The sequence below is a fragment of the Podarcis liolepis genome (genome assembly GCF_965112155.1).
Source record: "Podarcis liolepis genome assembly, chromosome: 4".
NCBI classification, from domain to species: domain Eukaryota; kingdom Metazoa; phylum Chordata; class Lepidosauria; order Squamata; family Lacertidae; genus Podarcis; species Podarcis liolepis.
Genome location: NC_139558.1, coordinates 43,169,503 through 43,183,567, shown reverse-complemented (window position 1 = coordinate 43,183,567; position 14,065 = coordinate 43,169,503). Strand labels below are relative to the sequence as shown.

At 42.4% G+C, this 14,065-nt stretch overlaps 1 protein-coding gene across 5 annotated transcripts in view; it reads right to left on the bottom strand.

The window, feature by feature from the left end:
• Positions 1-14,065, bottom strand: part of SMS (spermine synthase) — a 48,140-nt gene that overhangs the window by 19,357 nt on the left and 14,718 nt on the right. For 4 of the 5 annotated variants that reach the window (XM_083502036.1, XM_083502032.1, XM_083502034.1 and 1 more), the window contains exon 2: positions 4,356-4,476. In XM_083502036.1, the coding sequence (XP_083358162.1) occupies positions 4,356-4,423 (68 nt within the window). In that variant the 5' untranslated portion in view covers positions 4,424-4,476. Of the gene's footprint in view, positions 1-4,355; positions 4,477-5,737; positions 5,879-14,065 lie in introns of those variants that run through there. The other variant, XM_083502035.1, reaches the window with a different exon arrangement.

Below are 14,065 nucleotides of genomic sequence, written 5' to 3'. Positions count from 1 at the left end.
GCCTGCTTTAGAATGCAAAGGCATGTGACTCCTTTACTGAAACAACTGCACTGGCTTCCATTTTGTTTCCACGCCCAAGTTAAGGAGCCAGTGATTTGAAGGACCACCAACTCCAGTATTAGCCCACCCGTCTCCTAATATCTTCATCATCAGACGCGCTCCTGTGTATCTGATGTCTCTATGAGTCTGCTTAGCCCTGGAACCTGGGAGAGAGCCTTTTCAGTAGCTGCACCCAGGCTGTGGAACGGACTTGTGGTAGAAGCTCATCTTGCATTAATGGCCTTCTGTCAGATGTCTAAAGTCTTGCAGTTTAAGAAGGATTTTGGGATACAAAAGCTTTTAAAGGCCTTTACCAATTTGTATCTCACCTTGCCACAGTTAATTTTTTCATCATTGCTTAAGACTATCTACTTGTTTTAATGGCTGCCTTTTATCCTTTTGTGTTCTGCTGCTTTTAGCAATTTTCACTTAGTTTTTACCGCTGTCTTGAACTTCTTAAAGGAAAGGCAGGACATAAGAAATTTAAATAAATAAATAAAAATAACCTGTATTTGATTACACAAATTTCTGTTAACAGATTTCACCACTTACAAAAATTAAAACACCATTAGCATACACACTAGCCAGTTCAATAATATGGTTCCTTTACTGCACAAACTCAAAAAAAAGTTTCACTTGCCCAATTGTTTTTAAAATGTACTATAACATTCCAACAATTGCTAGAAGTCAAGCATCTCAAAGATTCATGTATTGCAGAAATACTTGTTCTTTTCACATTCACTGGCATTTTCAAATAAAGTGGAATTAAAACAAGTTTGGGTTTTTTGAAAAAAAATGACACCACTACACGCAGCGCTCTGAATGGCAAATATAATTAACATTCTGCTTGGCAAAGAAAGTGAATGGCTGTTTTGCCTATATTTATGTTGACAACATGATTAATGAAAGCTTTACAATAGAGCCTTCTACAATTCTGCCTTTTGTTAGAGTGACCCATGAATTAAATGGACCTGGGAGAGATGACAAATATTACTTTTGCTGGCTTAACTTCATGCAAAGTGGCTTTAATCTAGATACAGAGGAATTGTTTTAGCAGAGACAACAAGGAAGCATGACTTAATCCCCAAGCAACTTCAATTCATTTAGCAGCTGCAGCTTTCCCAATGGGGATTAATACATGGTCTTTGTTAAAGGAAAAAATTGTCGTCAGCAGCAGTCACAGGAGTTTGAAATTGCAGAGAATGTATGTTCAAAACCTTTGTGGGTATACCATTATTCAGCAGCACTGCTGGACTCTACGGTGTACGTTAATGTACATTAATGTGTGGTTTCCAATTCTGACTGACATCTACATTCTGTCTAGTCACAGTTCACAGTGTAATGTATTATTACTATTACCAGTAATTTTCTCAATCCAATTTACCACTTCTTCACTTATTTCCACTCACAAAACCACTTTCTATTATTCCCCTTTCATGTGCGCATCATCCACAACCAGCTGACCTTGAACTCAACAGCAACTGCTACAATGGCAAGAGTACCACTGATAAGTGTGACAGCATGAAAATTAGGAGAGACCTTGATCCATCCATTCCTTGCCCTGAAATCATTCAGTGAAACCATTTCATGAGCAGAGGAAGGAGTAGAGTGAAGCCTGGTTTTCCTACAAACAAACCACAACTTTCCAGGCCCACAAAAGATAGGAATCTCTCTCTTTCCCCCTCGTAGGCACTAAGCATCCTTCTTTGGGGAGGGAATTCCATAATGTCAGTGTCACATTAGAAAAGGTATTTTCCCTACGTCGCCTCCCACCTTCTCTCTCATAGCTGGGTGTATTCAGAAAGGGGCTTCAGTAGAGGTTTCTAACATCCAGGCATGTTAAGCAGGTGATACTTAAGGTACCTGGGTTCCAAGCCGTGTACAGCTTGCAAAGTAAAAAATCAGTACCCTGCATTGGTTTCAGAGCAGCTCTTCCAAAACTGGTCCAGCTAAATTTTGAACTTGGTGCAATTTCCAAGCAGTGTTCAAGGTGCACATACAACTTGTTATAGTACTCTAAATGGAACTTTCCATGTCATGGAACACTGTATTTAAATTACTCCCAGTCCAGGAGAAATCACAGCCGACCTGACTGCTGCACTCCCACTGGTTGTTTAAAAGGGGGGGGGGATCCACACTAAATATTAATGGCACACCTAGCAGACTGGCTCCTCCAGTAAATGCCAAGCTGAACTTCAATATTTTCTGAGGATACCATGCTGTTCCACAACCAGCAGATTCTCACTCAGTGAAAATGTAGAATAGGGGGTGCTCAGTGGCAGCACCCAAACTCCATTGGGTAATTCATGATGCAGACAATAGTGAGCTTTAAAACACCTCTTAAAAATTCATACGTTTGTCCAAACTTTCCTAGACTCTGACTCTTAATTTTTAATTTTGTTTGGTACACTGTTCAGTTTTATTTGTGATATTTATTTGTGTTGAGATTTCAGGATTTTTTATTGAACCTTTTTGTCTGTGCTTTTATTATTTTTATGCAAACCACTTAAGAGATTTTATTATATCAAGTGGTATATTTTAGATAAATAAGTAGATGAATGAATGAATGTTATACTGTATTTAAAGCCTAGTTTGGCACTTAAACCATGCCAGCTGTTGTACAGTTACAGAAATCTTTGCAATGTGGGGTAGGAAGGAGGGATTTTTTTTACATTTTACATTGCTGTTAGTAGTTAAATCCAATTGTTCACAGCACTTAAGTTTCCCCTGATTTCCACAAATGCACCAGTTGCTTCCAGCATTACCTTATTATTACAACAGGGATGCAGGTTCTCATTTTATCTTGCATTAAAGCCCACTCTCCAATGGAGTGCTGCAATCAGGCATATAAGTTTTTTTAATGCCAGCACATCAGAAGGCAGTTAAGAAAAGCATATGTGACGTTACAAATAGTATTAGTTTTTAGAAGTTTGGGTATTGTTACCCAAGCACCTGTAGAAGCAGTAGGAAAGAAGTAGCTCACAAAGCTTAACTGTTACTGAGTATAGTAACAGCAATTGCACAAGGGCTTGTGCAACATCTGCTGCAAGTTCAAGGTACCTTTCAGATTCAGCTATTGCCCTATGTTAATATGGGACTCCTGCTAACAGAAGGGCTGTTTCATGAACCAAATCTTACAACTCTATCTATCATCAAATACTTATATATCATCCAAATAAGAAAGGTTCTTTGAGCAGTTTACAAGCAAAAAAAAGTAAACTGCAAGCTACTAAAAATAAGGCATCAAATAAAGGTAAAGCTAAAGGTACCCCTGACCATTAGGTCCAGTTGCAAAGCAAACGACTCTGGGATTGTGGCGCTCATCTCGCTCTATAGGCCGAGGGAGCCGGCGTTTTGTCCGCAGACAGCTTCCGGGTCATGTGGCCAGCATGACTATGACGCTTCTGGAGAAACCAGAGCAGCGCACGGAAACAGCGTTTACCTTCCCGCCAAAGAGGTACCTATTTATCTACTTGCACTTTGACGTGCTTTCGAACTGCTAGACGGGCAGGAGCTGGGACCGAACTACGGGAGCTCATCCCGTCACGGGGATTCGAACCACCAACCTTCTGATTGGCAAGCTCTAGGCTCAGTGGTTTAATCCACAGCGCCACCCGTGTCCCAAGGCATCAAACACAGAGTCTAAAACAAAACCGGCAGCAAAATAAAGAGAGAGGATAACCAGCAGAGGATAACACAACCGAGAAGTCTCAGAAAGGTCTGTAAATATTACAGAATGCCTGACAATGAATTTTTACAGGTGTGAGGTTTCCATTTTGAATACTAAACAGTATACAACCACTCCAGTTTTAAAAACAGGCCCTTCCACAATACCTGTTATGCAGGGCAGCTCTATTTTCTTAGAATTATAATGCTAAAATGGTACAAACCAACTCAGCCATTCACAGAACACCACGCTTCAGGGTGATGTCTCACATTGTTGCCAGGTCAGATAACTGCAGCATTCGAGGGCAGAAAAATACCCATTGTTTTCAGTCAGCCAGACATGTGCAATGTTGTCTAAGAATGCGGTACTAGGCTTGTTTTGTAACAAACAATAAAGCCTTGTGGTTTTGTAGGGTTATGTATTCATTTTGTCACTGGGAAACACATTCCCATTACATTTTAGTTACTGTGGGGATTTGAAATTAACTCGTTGAAACCCTTGCAAAAAAAGGTGTTAAGGCTCTTAATTAAATGTCCTTTTTATTTCACTTCTTTGAAGGTGGATGACACATCTTGACAATACCATTTACCTGGTTGTTAAACAGTAATGCTAACACCCTCCACAAATTATGGGTCTATATTGCACTCACCTGCCATTTTTACTGACGTAGGTTGCTAAGTACCCATGATCTTCCCAGTTATGAATAGTTTCTGTCATTCCCTGCTCTTGGAAGATGGGCTGTAGACCTTTAAAAACGGCACTACAATCAGCTAGACAATGAAAGAAAAGACACCATGGGTCAATAAAGGCACTTCGATTTTTAACATGTATTCTTTTGATACTTGTAGAACTCTCATCGTGAACATAAAATTAGATTCCCAAGATGCTGGTACTGTATCTTCTGCCAGACATTTTTCCCCATCTGCTTTAGCTTTTTTGTCAGCATCTTCTCTCAGAAGGATAAAAACAAAGTATAAAGTGAATGTCTAAAATTATATTTCTTACTTAAGAGTAGCAAATTAACAAACTATGTGGCTGCATCTAGCTGTAAATGAAATAAAAATTCATTCCAAAATTGTGTAAACTCTGATAAAGGAGCTTCCTGCTGGCTCCCGGTCTATATATAGCTACTAGATAGAAAACAAAAGGTCTTTCCTGTGTTTTTATTCATAAATATATTTATAAAATGCTTCTAAGGTTGGGGTTGTGGGGAGAGACTTGCTGCCAGGGACAATTGTTTTAGTACATGCAGTTGCACAAATGTGAGAAACAGGCCAGTTCATTCATTTTAAAGAGAAAGAAAAATGAATGCAAGGTTTTTAAAAATACAAATTTTAAATCTTCACTTCCTTTTTATATAATGATTCTTAGGTTCTCCTTTGGTTTTTGCAAGCTGAATAACACATATCAATTATAATATACATGTGTAAAATGTTTGCAGCCCACTGCATTACACAGGTTTGTACACTGGGGATGAATGTGGCAAATATTTATCTAGGAAAACAAAGCACATTTACAGAGTACTATAATAAAAAGCAGCCGTAAGAGAGTAAGGACCGGATTCAACTAACCCAGAGCGATAGCGGAAGCCAATGCAAGGGCTCACACTAGCCCACAGCTCCCAATCCGCTCTGGAGTGTTGGAAGAACCCCCAGAACACATCAATTGGGGGGGGGGGAATTCCATCTGGCAAACATAAATGCTTGGACTGACAGAATGATCATAAGAGCACAACATGAATTTCTTCCCCATATTCTCTGTACTGAAAGCAAGTTTGTTGAAAACAACTCTATTTCTAGTATAACATTTTTGCACTTCTGCAGCTATGCTCCTTACATCCCATTTGACTTCAATTTGTGTAGTGGGGGAAAAACATTCCTCTTTTTTATTTCTGCATCACAGGTAACCATGGTTAGTATGATATTTTTTCTTTCTATATAAAATAGGTCCTATCTGGCAGAAATGTTGCAAGGACCATTTGTCTATAGGCTTCATCGTTTTGTTGACTAATGCGTGGCAATACAGTCGTACCTTGGTTCTCGAACGGAATCCGTTCCGGAAGTCCGTTCAACTTCCGAAAACATTAGAAAACCAATGTGCAGCTTCCGATTGGCTGCAAGAGCTTCCTGCACGCAATTGGAAGCTGAAGAAGCTGCGTTTGACGTTCGGGTTCCAAAGAACATTCGCAAACCAGAACAATCACTGCCGGGTTTGTGGCATTCGGGAGCCAAAATGTTCAAGTCACAAGGCGTTCAAGAACCAAGGTACGACTGTAATGATAATACAGAACAGTCCAAATTTTCAGCAGGAGCACAGAATGATAGGAAATAAGTCAGCACAACGTAAGAAAGAATAAAAGAACATAGAAGAAACCTTTTTCTTATTATACTTGTGCGTGAATTGTAACCTGGGGAGCTAATGAATAAAAAGTACAATGTTATAGGTAAATATTAACTCTTGCTCAGATGAATATCAGACCATTACATTTGCAAAGCCAAATGAGTTTTTATGTTTTCAACGATCTGAATCACAAATTGATCTGCATGAAAGGCTGGCTTTTGTTAAAACATTCAGGATGCTCAGCCAGGCATCCCTGTTTGTCCAAGTGGGATTCAAAGAACAAGAAACTGACAGATGGTCATTTTGACATGTTTCAGGTTTCATTTTTTACCTTTTTTGATAGAAGCTAAACTTCTAGCGGAGTTGGGTGTGCCGGGCAATAATCCTAATCCTTTAGAAATTGCATTTTGCTGCTCATTAATTTTGAAAGGAGATGAGGAACCTCAGGCATAGGAGCTGAATACATAGGCCTCTCTGTCTGGCCCTCAGGCTACTTCCAGGTCACACTTCTTTCCCAGCAACATTCTGCAACCCCCCTCAGGTGCTGTTGCATATTTGGAATATACCATTGATGTGTTTTCTTGCATACTTTAATGTACAGGTATGTGCATTTGTGTAGAAACGTCTGGCCTATGGTCGAAACAGAAGAGTCATATTAATTGTTTTGCCCGTTTTTGCCTCTGGCATGATCCAACACTGGCAGGTAATTGCCAAGAAAGGAAAGCAACCTTTCAGCTGAAAAAGGACTAAAGACGTAATTTTAAGACAGCTTGGTACAAGCCATATATAGAAAACCGGCCCAAAATAGTCCCTTCCACCAAGTATTGACTTTCATCTGCCTGTATGTGGATGAGATGACTTCCTGGAGAAGTTTCCGGAATGAAAAATACTCGCCTGTTTTTCACTTTAACCTCAGAAGTCAAATCTCAAGAGCTCATATCCCATACAATGGTACCTCGGGTTACATACGCTTCAGGTTACAGACTCCGCTAACCCAGAAATATTACTTCGGATTAAGAACTTTGCTTCAGGATGAGAACAGAAATCGTGCTCTGGCAGTGCGGCAGCAGCAGGAGGCTCCATTAGCTAAAGTGGTGCTTCAGGTTAAGAACAGTTTCAGGTTAAGAACGGACCTCCAGAACGAATTAAGTACTTAACCCGAGGTACCACTGTATAACTTTTTAATAGAGGCAACTCCCCGCGCATATGCGCAGTGCAGGTATCCTGGAAGTGGATCCCAGAAATGGGGAGCACCCTGGAGAGGAGTCCGGACATTTCTTAGTTTTAAATAAATGGTATCCGTCAGCCAGCCTAAATTTCGCAAGGCTTTGCTGATGCACCTCTTTCCTTAGAGCACAAGATAAACTGCTGAGATTAGGCAGGAAGGGGCTGCTTCCGACAAGAAGGGGCTTGTACTTGGTGAAGCAGAAAAACTTCCAGGGGGAGAAATGCTTACTGAACAGCTTAATTGATTAGGGTTGTTGTGAGAATGAACACTGGGGCACCGTAAGTTCTATGACAGAACAGCAGGATAAAAATGGGGAGGAGAAAAGAGCCAGCGTGGTTATATTGTGGCTAGAGTGTCGAACTTAGCATGGGAAGACAAGATTTAATTTCCCACTGAGCCACAAAAAGCAGGTAAGCTTTGTTTGGCCACCTTCTCTGTCAGCCTAATCTATCTCACAAGGTTTGAAAGGATAAAAGGGTGGGTGGAACACACACACACACACACACACACACACACACACACACACAAAACATGTATGCTTCTCCAAGCTCGGTGGAGTAAGGGCAGGGGAAAAATGAGAGAAAAAATAACTTTCTGGTTTACGGTTACAATGGTATTTTGTTCTGAGAAACGAGTATCTCCTTCCTGCATTCAACAAGTTATCCGTTTCGCCTTGTTCTACCGTTTTCATCAACAGTGCAGAGCTGATAAGCAAGGAACAGACAGTCTCTCTCACTGTCTCTCATACATGCAAACAAACAAATAATATCTGCTGGAGGAAGGCCTTAATTGGAATAAATATTAGGAATTTTGTAAGCTTTGCTCTAATATATGCCCAAACTGAGGTTTTAAAAGATTTACTTTGGACCTGCTGTTGCTGTTCTAAAACTTTGACACCTACCACAGTGCCGCCACCCGTGTTTCTACCAGTAATTCAAAACAAAACCTATTAACCTGGGAAAGCATTCTACGAGTGTAACCCTCTGGGCAAAATCTAGAGGTGCACAGGTAATTGCTAGGCAATATATTTGCCTCTGTGATATTCTGCTAGAGGAAAAGGCTTGGTGTTCTATGGCTTAGCTACTTGTCTTCCCACTCGAATTCTCTCTCTCTCTCTCTCTCTCTCTCTCTCTCTCTCTCTGTGTGTGTGTGTGTGTGTGTGTGTGTTTAAAATATCTTAGTGGCACTTAAAAGCTTTTGGACTGTGGTAAGGCAACAGCAAGGACATAGCAGAATGGGAGGGATAGGCAGGGAAGATAGGTGTGTGTTGCGTAACTAAGGATCATTCCCAAACTTGGGCAACAAGATCAGCATCCTAGCAGGCTCAGCCAACATAAACTGGCTTCTTCTGCCTGTATCAAGAGGAATTTTTCAGCGGCAATTACCATAAAACCACTATCTCAGAAAATATCGCCATAAACGTAATCGCTCCCTTTATGCCAAAACACAAGAAAGCATAGTAACCCTGTCATATTTTGTTTCTTTAATTGTAGAAATATTACCCCTATGGCGCAAGAGCAAGGATAAATCATTCTTCAAAGTATTTTGACTCTCATGGTGCAAACAAATTTCCTCAACATGTTAAGTGGTATGTTTTCTGGTTCTTGTACTGCACAAGCTCATTTTTGCCTTTAATTAAATCAGTAACATTTTTGAAAGCTTGCCATTTGCTACAAACCATTCAGTTTCTCACTGCTGGGCTTAACAACTTCAGAAGCCATCAATGAACCAATCAGAAATGCTTCAAATAAGTTTTAAGGAATAAGGCCCATTGAGCTTCTTTGTGGGCTAATTTCTAAGATGACATCAAGTAAGCCCACAACTTATGCACATTTAACTTGTGTGCATTCAGCTTTATGTGTGTTTCCCCTCCAAAATTGGCCTGTTAAATTTCAGCACTACTGAATATTTAATGTAGAGATTTCAGTTTTTCACCTCATGTAACTAAATGCTGTGAGGTATTTCACCCAAAGTCTGAGCAACATCAAAAAAAAACTATCTAATCAAGAGTAAACATATTTCTGAGGTAAACTTTTATCAGTGCCCTTTCATATGAATACAATCCCAAATGCACCAATTATGTACCCTCCCCAGTGGTTTGTTTGAGAGCAGTTCCACAGAGACAATGCTTCATCCCAGAATCTGACACTATAGCACCTGGGAAGGAATTGTTCAGTCTGCAGTCTCCATCTTGGAACCAAACTAACAAGATGACTTCATGGCTACATCCTCCCTATCCCCACCCCCTGCTTTGTGTAGCATCTTATCTGATTTAGAGTTCTTAAATATTAGACAACTTGCCACATTTTTGTAGCTCCTAATAAAGGTAGTGCCCAACTCTTGATATGGGATTATTTTTTCTTATTGACAAACATGGCTACCTTTGCTTTTCAAAATATTTTTCTGGGGCTCTAACAAATTCCTTCAGGCTTTCATATTGGTCGTAGGCTGCATACTGAAAGTGCAAGTCCAAAGTTATTAAGAAATATCATTTATAAGTATTCGTTTTATTTTAGTTTTAGAACTATAGCTCATCTCTTGTCTTTGTAATCTCCAAGGAACCTCTAATGCGCTGTTTATCAGAATGCTGCTTGCCACAGAATTTCACTGCATGGCACTTCAGTGTGTTTGTTTATCAATCTGATGATAAAGCTAATAAAATTATAAAAATTAAAAGTTAGCCTGTGTCTGGTCATTTTTAAAAGTGGACATACCAAAAACAAGCATAAACATCATTCATTCTGAATAGATCATTCCCTATAAGCATAGTAGCCATATTGTGGTAGAAAAATATTATGTGGGTCCCTCCTAATGGTGGTTGGCAACTTACTCAAAATACTTATCATCACTGTTCCCTTTACTGCATCAATCCCAAATCACAAAAGACTGGGAGAAGAGGAATGTTCATGCCTAGCACCTAAAGATATGTAAAGAAGGTGGCAGGCAAGCCTGCCTGGGGACAGCATTCCACAAGCAGGGAGCCACCACAGAAAAGGCCCATTCTTGTGTTGCCAATTTCCAGGCCCTTTATGGAGGAGGCAAACAAAGAAGAAATAACCAGCTGCACACTTTTAAGATGGGGGACATCTGGACTGCGAGTAGTACATGCAAAAAGGATCTAGACCAGTGTTTCCCAACCTTTTTTGGGCAAAGGCACACTTGTTTCATGAAAAAAATCTCGAGGCACACCACCATTACAGCCCCGTGACGTCAGCGCGCAGCGTCACGCCGGGAGGGACATGAATTGCTAGCAAATTACATAATCACCTCCTTGAGGGCTGGCTCATCTTCTCCGAAGGCAGAACCCCATTAATTAACAGCACAGACTCACACCATAGCCAAGACGAGGGGGGAAAACCTCAGTCATGCACAGTCATGCACATGTGGGGGCTAAATGAGGACGAAGATCGGGCAGAGAGCAGGGTTCAAATCACCCCACCTGGCCAGGACAATCCCTGGGTGCTCCCTTGGGTCACTCGCCTGACCCACCTCGCAGGGCTGTTGTTGCGAGGATAACATGGGGAGAACCACGCGCGCCCCCGGGAGCTCCTTGGAGGAGAAAGCGGGCGATGAATGCAATGCACGAAATATATGAGAGGCGACCAGGTTTTGCAGGTGAGGGGCCCCCGCCAGCCTCCGCTTCCAACACCCGGCGCAACGACGCCGAAGTTTCCCCCCGGGCTCGGCTCGGGGAGCAGCGCTGCTCCCCCCCGGCTCCCCTTCGCCCTCCCGGCTCTCTCTGCCGCTCACTGGGGACCCCCCTCACCTGCCAAGTCCGGAGCGCTGGTGGAAGTTGCATGCATGCATGCAGGGCGCCGCGTTGCCATTGCATTGCACTGCACTCCATGCAACGCCTGCACGCATGCATTGCCTTGCACGCCCGCCAAGGGGTCTCCCCGCGGTCCGATGCGTCCCCTCCGGCGCGGATGCAGCATTGCAAAAATTAAAACCCCCCGACGCAGCCCTACCTGGGGGGCAGCCTCCGCCTCCGCCGCTCCGCCTCCGCGGGGATCCCCGGGCTCCATCCTGCCGCCCGATCTCCGCGGGGGTGCAGGCAGGCTGCGCGGGGTCTGCGCGGAAGAGCCCCTGCCCGCCCGGCCGCCGCCGCTGCGCTCATTCCATGGCTGGGAGAAGAGCGCTTCAAACAAAACGCCCGGCCCGCCAGGCCACGCTGGGAAACGTAGTTCGCGCACCCCGTGCGGGCGCGGAGCCCAAGGGCGAGGGGACTACGGATCCCGGCAGCCCCCGCGCCGGGGACGGAGGGGGAGAGGCCGGGTGCAGGGATGGAGGGACGGGTGGGCGAGCGAGTGAGTGGCAGCCGCCAAGCCTTGGCCGAGAGCCAGGAAGGGCCTCCCCGGAGGAGGAGGAGGAGGGAGGCGCAGAGCGGGAGGGAGGGAGGGAACCCCAGGGGTCATCTAGTGACGGTGCCCCAATTGAAAATTTGACTTAAAAAAAAAAATCTTTCGAATTTTTTAATTTTTCCCGCGGCACACCAGGCAACATCTCGCGGCACACTAGTGTGCCGCGGAACAGTGGTTGGGAAACACTGATCTAGACGCCTTAGGAGACCACAACTATCTTCTGTTACATGGAGGATGGAGCAAGCTTCTTTTTACGTGCTCTGGAGGAACAGGTGAGTGACTAAACAAAACACAAATCCTGCTTATTCAGCAGATATTAAGGGTAATACCTATATACCACTGGTCTTCAACTAGTGGGCCATGGCCGAATCCAAGGTAGGTTGTTACCATTATGCAAAGATATGGTGAAACGTTAAGAAATGGGTCTTCAAATGTATGTTTGGGTTAAAAGTAAGTCCGAAAAAGTTGAAGATACACAGAAAAGCTGACTAATTCCTCAGCACTGTTTGTTCTGCAGAACCGATATGAGTAAGGCTGGAGTCCAGTTTGTCTTGCTTGCTATCTTTCAGAGTTAGCTATGCAACACCTCTGCAAATGGGATTACACAAGTTTACGCAAGAAGAATTTGGTAGACTAACAAGCATCACAGGCAAACAAGAGGAATTAACTTCTACCATAGTTTCAGAATGCAGATTGAAGCACGCACACAAACTGATCTGAGTTTCAGATTATGATAGTGAGATACTTCTAACACCCGAGAACTTCCTCACCCCTTCTTCCTTCCTCACCTCTGCCTTGCAACTATTCTCCCTACTTAATATTAGGATGATGCTTTCTTTTAAAATAGAACCAAACTGCAGAGAGAGGGAGAACAGAGAATGTATCTCAACCACAAACAACTTGTGATGATACAGAATACTGAAATATGGTTCTTCTACAAACGGAGGAAACATGGCCCTCTGTCCCAGAGAAGCTGCAATTGTGTCTATATACCCAGAGTTGCACAACCTTTAAGCCTTCATAGTACTGTTGATTTTGCTGGGAGCTGAGCTGCTACCCAGCTTTGGAATCTGTTTCTTTATAATGTTAATAGCAAGCTGGCCAAGATCAACAGCCATGTGTCACATCCACATAATACATTAAAAGCACATGACTTCCTCCAAATAATCTTGGGAACTGTAGTTTGTTAAGGGTGCTAGGTATTGTAGCTCGGTGAAGGGTATGCTACCATTCCCATGATCTTTTGAGAAAAGCCATGTGTTTTAAATGTATGCTGTGACCATTTGAGTACCCCAATAAAGCTGCCAGTTGTTTTGTTGTTCTTTGTTCTAAGCAAGCATTTTTTTCCATTACACACATGTGTATATGATAACAGAACTAGATATCATTAAAAGAACACAGATTTTGTTGGATCAGGGAAGTAGCAAGAGTCTTCTCAGGTTCAAATTCCCACTCAGTCATGAAACTCACAGTGTGACCATGGGCCAATAGTTCTTTCAGAGCCGAATTTACAATTTACATGACTGGTTAGTTTTGAGAATAAGGAATGGGGGATCCGACCAGGGTGGGGCATGGACAATGCCTTGAGCTCCTTAAAGAAAATGAGAGAGAAATGTATCAAATATGAATAAAAATCCCCATACTTTCCTTGAATTTTGCTGCAGTCAACAAGCAATATTGTCAGGTATTTATTTATTTAATATACTACCTTTCTCCCACTGCAGGGCCCAAGTTGGCTCACAACATGAACTAAAACAGATACAGCTGAAATGCAAAAAACCCCTAAAAAACAGCTAAATACATGTTATATTTTTTTAAAAAAGAAAACAATATGGTAACCAAGTTACCATATTAAAAACAGCAGTGAATCAAAACAACTTACAACCACAAAAGCAAAAGAACATATACATGACAGATCATTAAAAGTTCTTGCCACACCATACTGTTAGTGGCCAAAGACCTATCTAAAAAACATATTTGCCTACAAACGGAAGGAAAGCATAGAGGGAGCTAGCCTTGCCTCTTGTGGAAAGGAGTTCAACAATCTGAGAGCAGCCACCGACAAGGTAAGGCATAACAGCAGTGCTCCTAGGTGTCACATAGGAATTAGCAAAAATGGTGCTGTAACTGGAAGGCTTAGGTAACTCACTTGCACCTAGAGCTAAGCTAGTTATATCAGGCACACCAGATATAAATTTGTATTATAAGGCGTGCTGCCTGAGCTGCATCAGTACAAAACTCTACCACTGGGATTCAAAGATCTGCTTAGCTTCAAGAGGCGTTGTGCTGATCCTGCAAATTTTTTGATCTTTAGCCCCTAAAATGGTAGACCTCAACACCATATAACAAACCACCTCTGGAATTTCCATTTTTTAAAAACGGGTGTTTGCCAGCAGAAATGAGAGCTGTGGTTCAGAGGGATGAGGTTCT